Raw genomic sequence first — 21410 nt, 5'->3', positions numbered from 1 at the left:
GTAAGTTTCTAATGCCCTGTCTTTTACCAACCCTCAAAGCCAAGCAATCACAAATAAAATTGTCTCTGACGCTTCAATTATTGTATAAATTCACAATACTAGAATAAATACAAAAATAAACTTTACTTTCGAGCTGCTACATTGGTGCTTTTGCTAGTGTTACTGTCATATTCTTGATTTGCTTGCTTGTTTGCTTTGTATGTGTGTTTGAGCATGTTTCTACAATGGAACTCGGTATAAAGAGATCTGATATAACAAAATACCTGATGTACAATGTAGCAAAACAAATTTCTCCTTTTCCAATGAATTTATTTACTTTTGTTTTGTATTGTTTACTGACTACTGATATAACAAAATATCTGATATATAGAACAAATTGTCTTGGTCCCAAGGATCTCGTTATAGTGAGTTTCCACTGTACCAGGCATTATCCTGCTCACCAATGCAAACATGTCGGACTCTAGACCTAGTCTGTCCCTGGCTGGCAGGACCTGGTCCCTGATCCCAGGCAGGAGGGCCTCTAACATCTCACTGGAGTACTGGACCCGGTAGAATCCAACTGTTCCTGGATTGATCTGTGAAGAAAAGATAAGCAGTGGTGACAACATTTGATTGGTGAAAGCACAAGTAAGTGGCAATTACTGCCCTTTAAACCCATTTGTATACTGAATCACCCCAAATCACCCATGATCTCACTCCCTACAAAGCCTCAAACCGCCCATGTACACTTTTATAGTTTTATGCAATACCATTTTTATTGTTATCATATAGAATTTATATTTATGTAATTTGGAAGAGTCCAAAGGTCAAGAAAAGTATGTCAGAATTACTTCTGTGACACACCATTCTCTTGGTAAAGTCTTACTAAACTTTCAAACAAACATAACTGTATAATATGTGACCCTGCACCACAAAACCAACAAAAAGTCGCCAGACATGGATTTTCAGTTAAGGGCAGATTCCGAAAAAACAGACTCTAAGCTTTAAAATGATGTATAACTCAATTCAAATGGACTCCACTAACCTACCTAAATACTGGAAAGAAAGCACACACTGGAAAAGTGTGAACTGAGAAAAGAGGCTCTGAAGTACACGATCTATTCAAGCGCTTAATCTTTACCAATCCGTGCTAGCTGTGCCATGAAAGGGACAAAACACGGGATGTAAACCACCAAAGAAACAACAACGAAGAGATTATTAGATTAAGCTGAAATTAAACATGTCCTATTACCACATTCTGCCCATGATTAATATTAACTTTCAAGGCAGTAGCGTCATCCTTTCAAAAGTTATTAGACTTGAAAGTGAAGAGTGTGCAAAGGATTTCACGACATGAAAAACCTGCCTCTAAGTCATATCTGATCATTCTGTACTCTTCCCCCCAAAAAAGGTTGTAGAAAAACTGCTAAAAACACACTTTCCCATTCATGTTAAGATACCAAACTGAAGAATAATGCAGAAGAAGGATAGCTCTTTCAGAAAATAAGAAAAACTCAAGATTGACTTGGTTGTACCATTTCACCTTTTTTGAGTCCTCACTAAAAATCAAGGGGTGCGACTATTGTTTGTTTTGTGGTACATCGTCACAGAAACCAAAAAAAAATAAATAAATAAATAAACATGCAGTGAGCTATTTTACACAATTTAGAAAGTTGTCAAAATGAGAGTAATATTGTTGTACCTCCGGAGGATCCATAGGCCATTATGTACAGGATCTTCACTTGCTAAAGGGTTAACACATCTTAAACTTACATATCGAAACAACTGTTAAGGTCAAAAGGTCACTCACCTTTATACCTTCGCTGTCAGCGGCTGACACAGTGACAGACACTGAGGGTTGGTCCAGGACCAATTTCTCTATGACCTTTGTGGGCTGGCTTGCCGTGGCAATGCTGATAGGAACCATCCACTTGAAGTCGCCATCTGCACGTATATGAAATTGAACACTCAGGTAATGATATACTCAAGTCAACGTTAATACAAGATAACGACTGTTTTGACAGCATGTAGTCTCCCAAAATTTGTCCTTCATATGCTCAGGTTGCCTGAAACAATGTCGAAATAATCTGAGATTGTCATGAACACAAATGCTTGTAGGATTATCAATTATGATGATAAAAGAATGTTGAAGAACAATTATATTGTTGATGCCAATACTATTGATGACAACTGTTATGGTGATAACAACCAAAAAACAACAACAACAACAATACAATGCTAATTATAGTGCTGACGACTTTGATGAAAACAGTAACAAGAGACATGTGTGGCTCATGCTAACCACAGTATTATAATTTCACTTTTCAAGCATTCTTGCAGAAGATTACCCAAGAAGATCAAACTTGAGGAGCTTTGGGGGACCTTCAGGTGGGCATGATGTCTGTTATTATATTCTACATGTATCACACTTCCAATAATACCTGTTAGGTCTGTAGAAAATTTGGCAATGCACTTTCAAAAGGAAGATCTAAGCATGGAAATACCCCTGGATCTGCCATTAACACACTTGAACACACTTAAAAGTACACTGGTAAATGAGCATTGTATTTTCTGGTATCAATGAGTATTTCTGGTTCTGAAGGTAAGATGTTTGAACGATGATCAGATTTGGAGGTTCTGGGCCATTTGGGGGCCCCTGTTACAAAGTGGGGAATGGCGCCCATTTGTACTTTTGTCATCCTAGGCTGAACAGTCAACAGAAACAATCAACACTGTCTACATCACTGCAACACAAAAGCTTCTACTAGCATACTTTATGTAGACAGCCACGATGGGATGTTGAATCTGCAAATGTGACCGTGCACCTCAAAACGAACAAAGTCGCACACACTGATTTTGCGTGAGGACTGAAAATAAGTGAAATGGGTCAACCTAGCCGAACTTAACTTTTTCATATTTTCTGAAAGAGCGGGTCTTCTTTTACATTATGCTAAAATTTGGAGTCATAAAATGGACAGGAAAGTGTGTTTTTTTAGCAGTTTATCTCAAACATTTTTGGTAGAATAGTGTGATTAGGTGTGTCTTTAGAATTCCTTTTTCATTTCTGAAAAACCCTGTCCACACTCTTCACTTTCAACTCTAACAAGGAAAAGTAGAAATTACGCGGTGCGTAATATATGTCCCCGCCGGAAGTAGCATTCAGTAGCAAAATGTACAATATAGGTAAAAAGATGAAGGTCAAAGGTCAAAGAGGTCAAAGGTCAAAATTCTATGTAGAAGTTTTGAAGCCCTCACCTAGTGCCATCACATAAAGCAAACGGAATCGAAATCGGGTTAGAAATTGCGAAGGAGTAGCATTTTGTAGCCAATGTACAATATAGGTAAAAAAAATCAAGGTCAAAGGTCAAAGAAGTCAAAGGTCAAAATTCTGTGTAGAAGTTTTGAAGCCCTCACCTAGTGCCATCACATAAAGCAAACGGAATCGAAATCGGGTTAGAAATGGTGAGGGAGTAGCATTTGGTAGGAAAATGTAAAATACAGGTCAAAAATCAAGGTCAAAGGTCAAAGAAGTCAAAGGTCAAAATTCTGTGTAGAAGTTTTGAAGCCCTCACCTAGTGCCATCACATAAAGCAAACGGAATCAAAATCGGGTTACAAATGGCGAAGGAGTAGCATTTTGTAGGCAATGTACAATATAGGTCAAAAATCAAGGTCAAAGGTCAAAGAAGTCAAAGGTCAAAATTCTGTGTAGAAGTTTTGAAGCCCTCACCTAGTGCCATCATATAAGGCAAACGGAATCAAAATCGGGTTAGAAATGGCGAAGGAGTAGCATTTTGAAGCAAAATGTACAATATAGGTCAAAGGTCAAGGTCAAAGGTCACAACTGAAATTCTGTATAGAAGTTTCAAAGCTCCCATTAGTAGAGCAGATAAGCCGAAGAATTGTGCAAAATTTGACTAAAGCATGAAACTTTCACCATTGTTAGTACATGCTATAAGATTAATTTTAAGATCGGGAGGTAAGTCTGAATTGACCTCTGATGACCTCTAGAGGTCAATGACCTCAAAATCTAAGAAAATTGATATTTTGCGTCATTGGGTAATGATAAACACAGTAATGATGTACTAAAACTTAATATTTTTCACAGTGAAATTGTCTTTATGTTCCACAGAGCCCTGACAGGTTTCTACCTTTGACCTCTGATGACCTCCAGAGGTCAATGACCTCAAAATGTCAGAAAATTGATATTTTGCATCATTGGTTAATGATAAAACACAGTAATGATGTACTAAAACTTAATTTTTGTCACTGTGAAATTGTCTTTATATTCCACAGAGCCCTGACAGGTTTCTATCTTTGACCTCTGATGACCTTCAGAGGTCAATGACCTCAAAATGTCAGAAAATTGATATTTTAATGCGTCACTCATAACTGAAACACGATAATTATGTACTAAAAACTAATTTTTGTAAGAGGAATTGCCTCAATGTTCCACTGAGCCTTTCGAGTCAGATTTCTACCTTTGACCTCTGATGACCTCAGATGACCTATGATGAGGCCAATGACCTCAAAAAGTCAGAACATTGATATTTGGTGCAATTGGTTGATGACAAACATGTTTTAGATGTTATATTCATTTGTATTACAATTGAATTGTTTTCCTATTCCACAGAGCAAGAGAAATTACTCACGTGTCTCTACCTTTGACCTCTGAGGAAGGTGACAGGTCAATGACCTCAAAATATCATAATATTGATATTCTATGTATAGTCAATGGTCAACTTTGTAATACCCGATGTACAATCATTTATGCTATAATAGAAGAATCTTGTCATTCCATGGAACATTGGTCATTAGCCTGTGCATTATATCCAACTTTGACCTCTCAGGACAATGAGAGGTCACTGACGTCACATGTGTAGGCTTACCTGTATTGATGTTTGGCTTCATTGGTGTAATCGTAAATGCTTAATCATGTACAAATCACGCATTGATGTTTTGATCAAAGTATGTATGCATATTCCACAGAGCATTGGTTTATAGTAACAGGTCTCTGAAATGTGAGAGGTCAATTACTTCAGAAATAAAGCTTAAGTTTCTTGAGTGATGGCAGTGACCTCAAATACAACTGTTATGTTTGGGTTAGTTATGTAGACTAGCAAATATGGCCATTATCTCGACACTCGAGGAAAACAAGGCCCACGAGACTGATATACAGAGTGTTTAATCTATTCAGTGTAAGTCTCATAGATCTTTTCCCCCATTTGTCGGACTCATTATGGGACTGGTTTGCCTAAGTGTCAAGCTCACGGGCAATATTTGCATAGTTTCCAGCTGGTGGGCCTGTATTGGCCAGTGTAAAGCTGGTGGGTTGTTACAGTATGACTGCGATGAATGACTCATGGTCCTGGAGTATACAGTCCACAGCTGCGACATCATGGACCATCTTGAAAACTTCGACATACTGTGAGGCCCAACATGCATTCCACATGAAGCAATCTTGTGTATTGCAACTAGCTATTGCCATCCGAGACCTACCCAGGGAATAGATAAGCATTCATGGCAAACCATGGAGAAAGCGGATTGTGCAAAATATTTTGGAGTTCCAATAGGAGGCTCAGCTGGAATCAAATCGCCACAGCAGCTTAAAAAGGTTATACTTCAACCAAAGACTCTCTCCAGACGAAGATACGAGTATCATAAAGTTCAGGTGTTTTGCTACTCCATGCCGCTCAGGACTGTCCTGGAATATGCATGCATAATCTGGGATCCATTCACCCAGGTGAAACATCATGAAGTTTGGAATGATCCAGAGAAGATATGCACTCTTTAGCTGCAATGACCATCATATGCAAAACAAGCAGTGTTACAGCCACACTTGAAAAACAAAACAAAGCAAAACAAAACAAAACTACAATGGCAATCCATGTAAGAAAGTACAGCTCAGGCAAATTCAGCGATGATGTTCTGCATCAAGAACCCCACAATATCCACTCCGCAGGAAGTTGTGGCTCTATTGCTGCATTCTTCAAAAAGGGCAAATGACCAAAAATGTCAGGCATCATTTGCAAGAACACAAAGTAGGCCTACTCCCAAAAAAGGTGGCGGCTACTCTCGGCCACTGTCTTTTGTATCTCTTTGAAACACTTCAGGAGAGAGATACTCAATATTCAGCTCTGTTATCAAAGATACATATGTCTCTCTTTTTGTTTTTGCATTTGTTTGTTGTTTTTTGCTTCATATAGCTCTTTGGATACCTTCTTTAACCAATTAAGAAAAGGCTCCATGGCAGAATATTACAAGATTACACAGTATAATGAAGAAGAAGAAGAAGAAGAAGAAGAAGAAGAAGAAGAAGGAAAATAGGAAACGAGATCTGCTGTCAATGATGCAGAGCCAATACCAATCAGTTCCATGGCAGATCTTAGTCGGCACTGCAAAGGTTTGGATGTCTCTCTCTGTTGACAAAGGATATTCTAAAGCTCCAAGTAAGTCCATGGGGTGGTTTACATTGTCTCGGCATAGAGGGTTGGGTTGGGTATATGAGGATATGATGCTTTGTTATAACAATTAGGTCTGAGATATCTATTTTTTATGTTTGTTTTGACCATCCCGCATGGATCTACAACGAAAAGGAATGATAATATGTTAGACCCAGCCGCCACCGTGTTTTTTCAATAGATTTTGATATTACAGTGTAGTTGAGAAAAAAGTAACCGCTCATTGTCCTAGACGGAAGTCAAAATTGAACTGTGTATGGCATACTCTACATACAATTTTGGACACACACACACACACACACACACACACACACAAAATGCATTTTTTAAAAATATAATCATTATTCCATAAGCAGCAGGCCATTACAAACCAATGAGACCAGACATCAATATTCTTACATTTTGATGCATATCTTTCAATATCCTCCAGAGGTCAGAGGATCATCGCTAATGTTCATGTGAAATGAGTACACGCCTTTTGAATTGCTCACTTTTATTGCTATAGAAATACACAATATGTGCATCATGGTAATCATTAAATATTGTATCAGTTTCATTTTCAGTCTTGGATTATTTTTTCTATGTACAAATAAAATCGTGGCAAAGTAAACAGCTTTCACATCAAAATATAAACGAGAATACTAAAAAAGAAATAGATGTAATAACGTGCAAGGCAAATACCAGGTCTACATCATCTTAAGGTACAGGTGAAGGAATACTTAATCACCTTATTGATAAACAATTTACTTGACTGGGATAGCGACCACTGAACAATATTGTTTCTTAAACTCTCTCTTCTTTTCAACAAGTGGAATAAAACACATGCACATACCGGGGCATTAGTTTGGAGGAGGGGTGGGGTGGTGGCAGGGATAGTTGATCCCCACCCCATTAAATTCTGAGATGTGAACTATGTTCTGATGTTGTTAGTTTTTGTTGTTGTTTTTTGTTTTTTGCTTTTTAGACAGAAAACTGCCCAAGTTTTTCACTTTAAGTGTGCATCGGATTGTTAAAATTTAATTCTGAAATGCAAAATCTCCCTTCTGTGAGAGGGGATATCTCCTTTCGATAGACTCCTTCCCCCTGCTTGGTTCCTTCCACAGGTTGAACATACTTTGGGGAATGATAATTTCCCTTTTTCTGTGAAAAATGTTTTTAAGAGATATTTTTATTTGAATTCCAAAGATGAAAAGGCTTTCCTATATATGCACGATTGTTCATTTTGGAGGGCAAGAGGCATTTGCCCCGCCTCCCGAGAAAATATGGGAGGGGGAATGGTGGGGACATAAAACTTTGCCTCCAAGTATTTCCTGAGATTGAGATTTTTTTCTTCACTTTTTTGACAGAAAATGAATTGTCACTGAACATTTTAGCTATAGTATGCACCAGATTAAAAGGCAGAATCTCCTTTGCATACCCCCTCCCCCACACTATCTTTCGTTATGTCCCCTTCCATATACGCTCAGTGCTTTTGTCCCATTTTTGTTCTATATCATCACAAAGTATGTACTAGATCTTTATTTCAGTTCCGACATATTAAAGAAAATCCCTCTTGTTGGAGGGGGTAGTGTATCTTTCAATCAACAATCCCTCCTCGGTTTCTACCCTTAGATTTGGTACACTCCTTTTGTACTGATAATTTCCCAAATATTCCATCATAAATGTGTATACTAGATTTTTTTTTACATTTCTATTCTTACTGCAAAGGCTCCCTCGCATGGGAAGGATTGGGGGACAGCCCCTTTCATACCCTCCTCTCGCTGTATCAACCTCTCCTCCATGCATTGATTATGGCTACACATTTGGGTATGGACTTTTTTTTTTCAAAATGGTAGTTCAACCAAGAGTGGCACGAGATCATTGAATAGCAAACAAAAGAATGCAAAAGCTCCATAATGTGGGAGGGGATACCTCCACCCACATCTTTCTGTCGATTGGTCTTCCTCCATAGATGGCTGACTTACTACACCTTTTTGATACAAATTTCGAGGTATTCCTTCAAAAGTGCCTGTGTGCCAGGTCGTTGAATCTCATTTCTCAAAATACAAGAGCTCTGTCGAATGGGAGTGGAATACCCTACCCTCGCCAACGCTGCGCTTCCTGGGTTGCCATCCATATAGACTTGGTACACCTTGGTGATCCATAATTTTCCAAATATCCCCAAAACGTATGCATCAGATTCTTAAAAAAACAAACAAAACAAACTTCGTCTTTGGGAGGAGGGTAGGTGAGATGCGCCCACACCCCATTAACTTCCGTATAAGTGATGACGCACACATTAAACAAGAGCTACACTGAATCACTGATTTCAGGTCTAAACCTGCAAAAATCCAATCCCCCACCCACACCCTCCCCCTCCCCCTCCGCTTCATTCCTTTGCACCATGAACTTATGCTTTTACATATTTTCCAAGTCCCCCCCCCCCCTGTGAAAACAGATCGACACCCCTTGCTCTGTGCACATACCCGACTTAGATAATTACCTGAAAAGTTCTGCGGAATGAGTAGCCACTTTTTTGGTAACAGAAATGCATGGTTTGTAAGCCCTACATTATAAACAATTATTAACTATTAACTATCGCAATATCAATATTAACATCCTCACATTTCATTCGAGGTATTTGATCTTGTGTGATTTTCATAGGTGAACGGTAATGGCTCGTTAATAAACAGGGCCTACGAGTGCTCTCTAAAACATCATCATGTTTACCATTGATGATGCCAAACTATTCTGATATCATACTTCAATATTCTGATATTCTGAGGTCATTGACCTCTCAAGGTCATCAGAGGTCAAAGGTAGAAACCTGTCTGCTCTTTAGAATATGAAGACAATTTCATTGTGAGACAGATATGCTTGTTTTGTACATCTTAACAATGGTTACCATTAACCAATGACATCACAGATCAATATAATATTTTGAGGTCATTGACCTCCAAAGGTCATCAGAGGTCAAAGGTTAAAACCTGTCAATGCTCTGTGGAATCAGAAAATGGTTTCCCTGAAGTATAGATGCATGTTTAGTGAATCATAACCACACATATCATTCACAAATGTCTAAAAACATCGATATTTTGATATTTAAAGTTCATTGACCTCTGGAGGTCATCAGAGGTCAAAGGTAAAAACCTGTCAGTGCTCTGTTGAATCTGGAAATGATTTCTCTGTGGTATAAATGCATGTTTAGTGCAACATAACCACATATATCATTTGCAAATGTCTAAAAACATCGATTTCTGATATCTAAAGTACATTGACCTCTGGAGGTCATCAGAGGTCAAATCAGACTTACCTCCCGATCTTAAAATAAATCTTATGGTATGTACTAACACTGGTGAAAGTTTCATGCTTTAGTCAAATTTTGCACAATTCACGTGATTTTGAGGGCTTATCTGCTCTACTACATGTAGTGCTATCATATAAAGCAAACAGAATCAAAATCGGGTTAGAAATGGCGAAGGAGTAGCATTTTGAACATTTTGATCACACACGGACGCACACACGGACGGACACACGGACGGACACACGGACGGACACACGGACGGACGGACGGACACACGGACACACACACGTACGGAGCCCGTTTCATAGTCCCCTGCTCGAACTCGTTCGGCGGGGACAATAACTTTTGAAAGGATAGTGCTACTGCTTTGAAAGTTGGCATTAATTATGGACAGAATGTGTTGATGAGGCATGCTTAATTTCAGTTTAATCTGATAATCCCTTCATTGTTGTTACTCTGGTGGTTTACTTCCTGTTTTTTGTCCCATTCATCGCACAGCCAGCACGGTTTGGTAAAGATTAAGCGCTTGAATAGACACTATACTTCAGAGCCTCTTTTCTCAGTTCACACTTTTCCTGAGTTTGTGCTTTCTTTCCAATATTTAGATAGGTTAGGAGAGTCCATTTGATTTGAGTTATACATCATTTTAAAGCTTAAAGTCTGCTCTTTCAGAATATGGTCTTAACTAAAAATTCATGTCTGGCGACTTTTTGTTTGTTTTGAGGTGCAGGGTCACAAATAATGGTGGTGTCAGACATGCCATGTCTTTTATGATAATATGAAAGTACATTGTTGCACTGGGTAACAGAATTCATATGACTAGCCCTCAGGAGAAACTCTTTTCGAGTCAAAAACATATGAACACATTGAACAGCATGTAGGATCTTTAGAAATCTGTCTTTTGCCATGGGATAATGCAGAGCTGCACACTAACCCATTTTTCCTACTGGTCTGACCTGTCTGTCAGAGCAGTAGGTATCAAGTTTTTCCATTTTTATTGGTCCATTCCTGAAAATGTTACTGGTCCGAAGGTAATTTTTACTGGTCAGGGACCGTCGGACCAGTGCCAGTGTGGAGCGCTGGCTAATGTGATGCACATACAGCTGTAGGTTTTTCTGCTGTTGTGACACTGAAGTCCAAATGTGGAAATGCTAGTACTCTGGGTTATAATGTAAGCATTATCACCCCGAGGGAAGAAGTATTTTGCTTTTAGTGTTTTTAAATAATAACATCATTATTTGACTCCATCCCATGAAATCTACATGTACTTACTTTACATTGGTTCTAGGACAATTACCCCCTGGACAATTACTCCACACCTTTCCTATGACCCAAACTCTAACCCTAAACCTAATCCTAACTCTAATCTTTAATCTTCCCTTATTACTCACTAGTATTCTAATAGCTGGGTGGTAACTGCCCCGATATGCTTTAACATCATATGCAATGAATTTTGGTTCACGCGAGGAATCTTACACTTGAACTAGGACTGTCCCACAGCTCCTATGATAGTTAATGGTTAGAGTTGGGGGGGGGGGGGGGGAGGGATAGCCTGTAGTGGGAGACTGAGGGCTAGAAGTTCACTATCACTACAATATTGGCCCCCAGCCATTATAGTCATTACACAACTACAATGTAAATGTAATAGTGATATCCTGTATCGAGGAAGTTCCTATTGCTTGATAATTTCCTGAATCACTCTACATAAACAGTTTTATCTTTGCCACATTCAAGAGATGACCCCACTCACTCCATTCTTCCATGCTGAAGAGGAAATTTTGAGCATTAAACCCCAACATGACCTACGCTGAGACTACTGTATAAGCTGTTATTTTTTTGAGGGTTTAATTTCCATGAATTTTGCATGCAACACGCAAAGATGTCGCCATGTGTTGGGGTAACATTACACTTACAATAGTCTTGGTGTCAATTCGTAGAAACAATATTTTGCAAAAATATTGTAACTCCTCATTTACAAAAAAAAAAAATCTGTACGCAAAGATCACAGCTTATACAGTACAGTATTCATCGCATAATCGGGACAGGTTGGGAGTAGCAAACACGGCCCCTTTAAGCGAGGTGCCCGATTTCGCGATGAGCACTCACCATACACGGTCTGACTGATACGGCATACGACATGTACATGTAGTGTACACACACACACACACACACACACACACACACACATACTGACGTACTGTACATGTGAATACACAACCACGCTACCCCTCGGCGCGACCCTCTAGCTCTCCCTGCACATGGCTTTGCTTATGTAGGGGAGAAGAATGTTCGCAAAAGCATGTGTTTCGCAATGGCATGGATACTTATACACGGTGCTTTCGTGGCTATGCATGTACGTGTACTGGATGGACGGAGGTCAAAACACACCAGTCCGAAGCTTGCTTTGTAAGTTCGATGTAAACGACAACTGATAGGGAATCTTTGAAATATTGTTGTGGTATTTTGGTAGATTTTTTGTGTAGAATATCAACGAAATCAAAGATCGCTTGAAGAAAAATTGTCCCGTTCATCAGAGGTCACCGCCCGATTATCCAGTGAAAATAACATGCATTGGAAATGTTTCTGGGAAGCGTATGTCATTTAAGCGAGGTTCCCGATTATCAGATGCCCGATTATGCGATGAATACTGTATAAAAGCGATGAAATGCTGACTGCTGGCCTGGCAGGGTTAACGTCTAACCTTCCTTCTGTCCATCCGCCGAGAACTTTTCCTGATGGATGGTCAGCACCTGCTTGTCTCCCTTCTTCTCTCTGGTCACTTTCAGGACGGGAAAGCCCATCTGCTTGGTCCAGGTGCCCATGATGTCCTCGATGGGCCGACCGCTGGCCTCGCCCAGGGCCCGCCACAGGTCCTCCGTGAAGGTGTTTTCATACTTGTGCCTCGTCAGGTAGATGTTCATGCCTTTTCGGAAGGCCTGAATGTGGGAAGTCAAGGTGGTGAATGTTAGATACAGTTGGTCAGATCCACAGACCAAAGTTTGGCAGAGTGACTACACCATACAATTCATAGAAATAGATAATCACACCTCTGTGAGAATGAACTTAAAGACATTACCTAAGTTAACAAAACTCTTGCTCTGAAATTAATGACAATGTTCTCTAAATAGTCATTACTGACTTAGGAATTGTGATATATCAGGAGTATTATCACCATAAAAGATGGAAAAGTAACATCTGTACTAACTTTTGTCTACTTTACTAGTGTGAACATACTTTTTGCACAAGTTATCATGTCATTGGTTGAGTTTAAATGTTTTGAAGGTCATAGAAAAAAATTCACATTTACACTGACATATTATTGTATAGATTACAAAGTGAATATTTCCCACTGTACATCTATGAGGGATAATGACATCCACAAGACATTTTATATGAACTTCAAGATTCATTATTATCACATTCTGCATTCAGCAATGTTAACATAGGAACACCAAGGGACCTTTTTTTCGCACACTGCCGTCAATTGTGAGAAATTTTCTTTCCTCTCTAGCATAGGCAGAGTAATGGCCTATTAAACAGAGTAACAGAGAAGAAGACAAAATGATGAGAGAGGAGAGAGAGACATACATCATCCCCGATGAAGTCATGAAGCATCCTGATGATGCAGGCACCTTTGCAGTATGAAATCAGGTCAAAGATCTCATCTACCTCGTCTGGATGTCCAACTGGCACCTTTTGAACAAAACCATAATTTCAGACTGATAAGGTTAAAAAAAAAAAAACAGCAACAAGAGCAACTGATTCCATGTCTGATTTGAATTTGTTAGCTCATTTTGGTAAGCTTTCTTTCCCTTCAATGAATCGGTTACTAAATATAAATTAACAAAATGTTCGAAATTGAATAACTAATATGTGCTCTGATTACAATCCATCACAAAATTGCCAGCTGTATCTCAGAAATAAATACTGATGTATAATTATGTTTTTCTTGAAGAAAATGAACAAAACATTATGTTTTCTGAACAACAAATTACAGATAGACATAGTGTATGCAAAATGATTTGCCAATATAATAGCAACAGACTGAGTGTACAATCCAAGATATACAGCACATAATACATTTGAATTGAATTGAATTCACTTCCTAATCAAGGGGTGAACACTAATCATCAACGCTAGTTTCCATAGGGAACCACATACTGGCATACAGATGACATCTTTGGTAATGATTAAACAAAAAGTGCATTTTGTAAACAAACAGTAATTTTATCAGAGCAGTTCAGCATTTCTGAACACATACCTCAATTGGGTGGCTGTTTTTTAAGGCATCCAGCTCGAGTGCTTTGGTGTAGTCATTTGCAATGAATTGGGTCCAGATGTCATATTCTGGGAAGCAGTGGTCTACGCAGAGGTACTCGATCCAAGATGCAAACCCTTCATTAAGCCATAGGTGGGTCCACCATTCCTATTAGAGGTAAAAGACAATATCTCAATGCCTGCCACTCATACAAATTTGATGTTAACCCTTTGAAGACAGACTGATCTTGCTATAACACACATTTCCTATAGACACCGGCCCGAGTATACTCTAGACTCGTCTTCAACAGGTTAAGGGCTTGTGCAAAGTTAACCCATGGATACTTTATTTGTTTAGAATATTCAGAAGGCACTTCTCACAAACCTCCTGGTATTTGATTGCCGAGTGCTGTTATACCCCCATTTGACAGAGATTTTCTCCCATCGGCTTTAATAAAAGACACTCATCAGAAGCAAAGTTTATCGCTTCCAGCCACCAATCGAAGCATATCGGATCACAGTCCAATAAATCTGACTTGTGTTGGTCGACTAGCAGGTGAGTGTCAGACACACTAGGTGGTGATCCGATGAGGCAAGACTGTCCAATGAGGATCATGTGCGACATGTCTGACACACACCTGATTGTCAATCAACAAAGTTGGATTCACCAGACTGCGATCCAACATACTTTGGCGGGAGGGTGGAACCAACAAACTTTGCTTCTGATGAGAAACCAATGATAAAAAATCTCTGTGGAATGGGGATACTATGTATAATGAGTATAAAGGGCTCTGTGATGATTTTCCTGCAAAGATTTCTGGCAGACTTACAGTAATCGGCCTTCAAATTTTCAGCAGTGCAAGTCATGCATGATGCATGCAGAAAAAACAGATAATGACATTGCATACAGTGATTCAAAACCTGTGTTGGTACACCTCTGAATCATCTCTGTTGCCATGTGGTTGTAGGTTTGGGCTTTTACATCCAGTAGTAGTTCACTGCTGCTTTCTGTACTAGTAAAACTGTTTGGTTCATGTGAAACATTCAGATATGATAAGTTTGGAATAAACAGGCATTTTGTACAACCCATACACAGTGCATCATTCATAATGAAGCACTGGAGAGGGATCATATCATCTGCTTTTCTTAGAGCACCTTTATAGAGCAAACAAAGGCATTCCTGTGTCTAGTTCTTGTAAAGATTAAGATTAATGATGTGCAGTACTATAAATTTCAACTGCTTTGCGAGCAGTCTTTGTTGGGATGACACTGTTAGTGTTTATGAAGGTGAGAATAACCATATTTCATTACCATTGTGACAAGATTCCCAAACCACTGATGTGCCAGTTCGTGACCTGAAGACGAGAAAGAAATGGTTGGAAAAAGAAGAATAAATTACTAATTAAAACAGAATAAAAAAGCGCAAACAGGAAACAAGATCTTGTTTAATCTGGAACTTCAAAGAGAATCCTAAAATCGGCAAATAATAACTCCAGTCAAAGCTCAGAACATACTTTTGTAGGTATATACTGTGGCAGAGAAAATAAAGAAAAGAGAATGTTAACCCATCTAGGTGCTTTTGTGGTGGAATATTTCCTTATGATTTGATGATGTCACAAGTGGCCTACCTATTTTCACTGGCCTATGCGTATGTGAGTGGGCGCTATTAAATGGACTTTCGTATCCATCAGGGTGGTCCACAAGGGGTTTTTGCATGTCGCTGCGACATGCTAAAGTTTCTGCACGACATCCTTCAAAACGTGCGACATTCCCCTCAATCACCCTCATGAACATGAGACACATTAGCACTCTTCTTTTTTTTTTCTATTTCTTCTTCATTTTTCTTTCTTTTTATTTTATTTTTTACCACACCACACAGCATGCATTCACCCCATCACATACTCGCTGAACACAACCAGGTGGTCACTCTCAGTCATAAATTTCTCCGGACCCCCCCCCCCCCCCCCCCCCCCCGTTATGATTGAAAAAAAAAAAAAAAAAACATGCTTAATAGGGCGGGTGGCATTGGATGTTGAAATATAGCATATTCTGGACAGCAGAATGAGTTATTAAAAACAGCAGGGCTGCCAACATTGGAAACTAGTTGAGAGTGAGACTCCCATAGGCCAATGCTATAATTTAGGAGTCAAAATGAGTGAGATCAATAGAAATGCATGCAAATGAAATAAAGTTTTAGAGTGAGAAAGGACCAAAATGAGTAAGTCTCACTTTCAATGAGTGAGAGTTGGCAGCCCTGAAACAGTCAGTGTACTGTACTGTAGTACAAGTTCAAGATGTCCTTGTCATTTTTCCTAGCATCCCCATTGAGGAGTATATCATATTAAAAATATATTCAAAAGGTCTTAGGAGTAAGGACCATATATTAACATTTCAAGAACAATTTAAAATCTTATGTCATAATCAAACATAATAATTTTTCAAATATATTAATGATTTCTATCCTGGCATTGCAGAGTGATCATGGTGATCAAAGTGTTCAAAATAAGGCTAAGATAGCACCAGAGAGCATCTAGAACCCTAGAGCTTCAGGCCTTAAGCGGGCCCTGGGACCCCGGCTGCAAGGGACTTCGCGCTTCGTGCTTCGTGCTCGTGATGTGCGCTTTGCGCACACACACTTTCACGCACAAGATCACTTTTTTTCCCCTGCAACATGCAAAATTTCAAGTTGTGGACCACCCTGTATCCATACAGATATTAATCCAAAATTCAATGTAACCAAACTACACCCAAATCACAGGAAGTATTTGATGGCTTATTTTCAAACACTCATGTAAATTTGAACCGAACTGGTGATATGGATTTGGGGACCTCCCAGGCCCCCCCTCCGGATCTCGGCCGTCGACCGCGCGATCGCGACGAAAATTGGCACACGCATTGCCTATGATGTAATCTAAAGTACCATGAAGTTAATTTTTTCAAAATTATCATTTACACTAAATTATGCTAATTTATGCATAATGATGCATGAAATCAGACAATTTGGTATAAATCACTAAATAAAACTCAAACAGGCACATTTTGGGTGTAAATATTCTATTTAGTGTCCTTAGCAAATGTAAGAGAAAAAATTGCACAATCAGAAAAAATTTCTCATATGGAAACCTTTTTCTCAAACCAGTATATAATTATACACTGGTTTGAATACCCACAGAAAAGGAACTATAAGACATATACGTGTACTATACTGCAAAACATGATATATTCATGGCATGAAATTTTCGCAATTTTGAGCCGATGGCCTTTTTGAGGCATGGAATTTTTGCGAATTGCCACTGGCATTCAATGCATATAGTGTAGACAAGACCTTTCTCATGCATCTTAATTCACGAATCTTGGCGCTCGCGAAATTCACGAAATTAAAATGCACGCGAACATTCCTCGCTTTACAGTATGTCTCATGGTTCCTTTTCTGTGGTTATTTTATCATTTATGTACTGCTGAATAGATTGAAGTCTGTCCAGCATTTGCAAAGCAAACATAAATATTTTGACATGTATCTTTTTTTCCCACTTCTCAAATGGCTTCAATCCTTTTGTAACTCTTGTTCTGTGGTTTGATTGAAATGTAAATTCTTTCTGAAATGTAAATACACCAGAAATGGCTTGCAAACTCATTCAGGTCAGTTGCATTATAAGTCAAGATAGAATGGCCATTTCACATTTAACAATTAGCCTCACAGGTAACAAATAAATCACAGACTTACCAACCACTATGGCTACCCATTGCTTTGCCTTGGCAGAAGAATTCTTGGGATCCACCAACAAAGCTGTCTCTCTATTACGGACAAAACAAAGGAAATGGCACAAAATTTTTGTTTCATCCTCATCTAAAATGTAAGAGCATCCAACATTCATTGAAGACAGATTAACATTATTGCTAACATACATGAAAGTCTTATTTTCTTCATCCCCTTTCTTCACTAAAAGAAACAATAATGTCAAAAGCACAAATTGTTTTTTTCCCTACCAATTTGTTTTGCATAGATGCAAACTACAGTCATGTGTACTGTACAGTAATATAATTATTCTCCTTGAACACAAACTATGCTACCCATGAAAGTTGTATGTTCCAGTTAGCTCTTATCACATTGTATCTCCAGACAAGCATCGAGTGACTCTGCCCCATTCTAGCTCGCTACCAGTATCTTGTCTGAGATGCGAACTCCATCTAAGGAGACTGAGGTAAGTTTCCCTTTACCTGTAGGTGACCAGCCCCCAGTTCTCCATGGCACCAGCAGCAAAGTCTGGAATGGCTATGAGGTCAATCTTTGGCAGTGGGTAGGCAATGTTGAAGTAATCTTTGTAGAAAGGAAGGGTCCTTCACCGCCACCTGTAGCGGACAAAGAAATATACCAGATACAATACTTAGGATTAAATTGTGACTTGGAGAAATCAGAAGTCTGCTTCAATGAGATAATATCACCACCACATTATAAGGGCAGCTAATTTTACCTCTTCATCTGTTATAGACATTATGCTCAGGTCTTTTGCCTATAAACTTGTTGATTATAAGCTCTTTCCTCTGGATTTTGTGATCCTTCTTAACTTAATCTAATTTTAAGTTTAGCAAACCAATACAGGTGTAGTAATGTGCGACAGTCCAACAGGAGGGCCACGGTGACACAACTAAGATAAGGTAATTTCTACTCATTGGCATCAATTTCCTTCATAATATCTAGGTGATATCCTTACAGCGTATCACCTACTGAATTTGATAAGTGAATCTTAAAAACTTTTTATGATGATGACTCATAATATGGGTATCTACATTTCACCATCTAGGCACCATTTTGTGATTTTCAGATAATGTCAAATAATCAATAATAATATCTTCAAAACTAAATGCTGAATCCATATCATTTCCAGGAAGCATAAAATTCAAGTCGCATATCTTCTTGCACAATTAATAGCAGTCAGGCAATAATGATGCTGTGTCAAAATTCAAAAAATGCCCAAAGAGGGTTCCAGACCAGTATTATACGTTGCAGATGATGTGGCATTTCCAAAACTTTGGAACTTTGCGTGCCTGTCCATGCATCTTTTGGCACCTGCGCATATGCAATGCTCGTGGAAATGCACTTTCTTGTTTGAGTTGAATTCCTGATACTACCAGCAGCAGTATCCAAAGACTCCCTGTCAACCTTAACCGATAACAAGGTAATGTGCCTCGGGCACAATTAAATTCAGTGGCAGTGCTCATGGACACTCCAGCAGCAACGATTGGCCTTTTTGTAATATATTCAAATCTCTGCACTTCTGTTTTCCTCAGGACTTCAATAATCAGCTGATCAATATGCTGGTTTTCTTACTGTATTCTTAGTGTATCCTCTAAGGACATCGGAAAAACCTCTGCCATGCACCTGTGTAAACTCGAACACTTCGATATTTGCAAGGTACTCTGCATGCATATAGATGTCTGCGTGCTGGACAAGCTTCAGGCAACCTTTCTGGTTGCAATGAATGTTATAATGAAAGGTATAATGTAAAACAAAAATTTTTTTAGAGCTAAGATTCATGAAATCAAAATGCACACAAAACTTCCTGTCTACACTATATGCACCTGAAAGCCAGTGGCAATTCACAAAAATTTCATCCAACAAGAGGCCGTCGCAGGGGCGGATCCAGGAATTCCGTAAAGAGGGGGAGCATTTACAAAATTGAAGGGGAGGCACACGCACCTTCCCCCATTTTTTTCTTTTTATTTCTTTTGTTTCAACAAAAATAAAGGGGGGGGGGGGGCGTGCGCCGGTTGCGGTCCTCCCTGAATCCGCCCCTGCGTTGGATCAGTTTGCAAGACTTTCATGCCTCAAAATATTTCTGGTTTTACAACATACACAAGTCCTCATGAATGTCAATTAATTAGCCTATTCATCTCTTTACACTGGCATCATTTCAATACCTGGAATCTTGTTTGCATTCATTCAAATTGTTGCTAAATCCAGGCAAGCCATACATAAGTTTGTGGCTGTCAGAAACATCAGCCATTATATGGATGCTGGATGGCATGAACATGTCAGGAACTGGTATATGTGACCCGCCACAACAAAAGGATCCGAAAGTCGCTGACGGCTGAGCCGAGAAAATCGAGTTTGAAATCAGATCATCGAAATCAGTCTAAACCATCAAATTTCTGTTTTTGGCACAATTTAGCAGTTTAATGCATCATCTATCATCTCCCTTGATCATGGATGCGTCGGAACAAAACTTTGAAGGCGGTTTTCTTGAAACACTGATTTCTTAGACCACTCGACATGCTCTCTGAAAATCATTGATATATCTGCAACCGAGTAGTTTGAGGAGTCGTGTTTTATATGAAATTAAAGCAAGAGTAAGGGAATAATATCATGTCATTTTCAGAAAATCAACCTCCCCTGATTTTTGGATCCTTTTGCTGTAGTGGGTCACATGTAAGAAAAGAAAAAAGACACATACCTCTAGAGCAAAGTCCCCTTGCTCTTTCTTCCCAAGTGGCGTGTACACCTTAACAACGACCCCATCAGCCGATTTGCCCTCTACGAAGTCAAATTCACCAACCACAAAGGCAACAAGGTAGGTAGACATGACAGGTGTGGTGCCAAAGGTCACGACCTTTAGACTGGGGTCATCTGGGCTGATCTCTTCACCCGTGGCATTCTGTCAAACAAAAGATAGTGCACATTTTGTTACTTGCATACAGGTACTTTTGGTAAAGCACACTTTCAGGCATTAAAGTGATTAGAATAGCCATATTAAGGATGAGATCCACTCCTGACACCACTTACACCGATGTGTTGGCTCAGTGAGTAGAGTGGCTGCCCTCACAATCGGGAGGTCGTGGGTTCAAACCCCGGCCGCGTCATACCAAAAGACGTTAAAAGATGGGAGTTGCTGCTACCTTGTTTGCCGTTCAACAGTTGAAAAGGTTAGAGCAACGTCGATCTGGTGCTGCTCAGTGGCTGCCGGGCCCACGATCAATTGGGCAAAATAAATTTCCATTCTTGGACAATAAGATTTGGAGTTTATATCCAAAACAATTATTATTATTATTATCTTCATACAGAGCCGCAGGCCTAAAAGCCTGTGTGAGTTTACAAAGCACCAGATTATACAAAATTTGGAGAAAAAAAAAAATCACAGGTATATAGCGTGCAGGTATCTTGTACAAATGTAGATGGCACTAAGTTGTACAACTGCTACAGCACAGTCATTGGACTATTCTCTGCACCCTCGCAATATCTGCACTGAAGTAGCACATTCTCCCTGCAACTTGTGTGTGGGGGATGAACAGAGCTGCTAACTTTTGTAAAAGCCTTTCAGTACTATGATGGCTGAAAATCAGTAATTTGCACCTTTTTTGAGTGAAAATCAGTAATCCTTAACAGTGTTATAGAATTTATCACAGACAATGATTTCTAAAATCAGTAATTTGCTT

The 21410-nt window shown here is 39.2% G+C and overlaps 1 protein-coding gene across 1 annotated transcript in view; it reads right to left on the bottom strand.

Moving 5' to 3' along the window:
- LOC140245102 (puromycin-sensitive aminopeptidase-like) overlaps positions 1–21410 on the bottom strand; it is a 70314-nt gene that overhangs the window by 42200 nt on the left and 6704 nt on the right. Inside the window, exons 5-14 of the mRNA XM_072324699.1 lie at positions 20426–20632; positions 18546–18550; positions 18198–18317; positions 17704–17774; positions 15291–15334; positions 13984–14148; positions 13311–13415; positions 12424–12658; positions 1790–1923; positions 441–575 (exon numbers count right to left, since the gene is read on the bottom strand). Of these exons, the coding sequence (XP_072180800.1) occupies positions 441–575; positions 1790–1923; positions 12424–12658; positions 13311–13415; positions 13984–14148; positions 15291–15334; positions 17704–17774; positions 18198–18317; positions 18546–18550; positions 20426–20632 (1221 nt within the window). The remainder of the gene's footprint in view (positions 1–440; positions 576–1789; positions 1924–12423; positions 12659–13310; positions 13416–13983; positions 14149–15290; positions 15335–17703; positions 17775–18197; positions 18318–18545; positions 18551–20425; positions 20633–21410) is intronic.

The sequence above is a fragment of the Diadema setosum genome, chromosome 22, assembly GCF_964275005.1.
Source record: "Diadema setosum chromosome 22, eeDiaSeto1, whole genome shotgun sequence".
NCBI classification, from domain to species: Eukaryota; Metazoa; Echinodermata; class Echinoidea; order Diadematoida; family Diadematidae; genus Diadema; species Diadema setosum.
The sequence above is the reverse complement of the archived record's forward strand: the minus strand, read 5'-3'. Positions and strand labels throughout refer to the sequence as shown.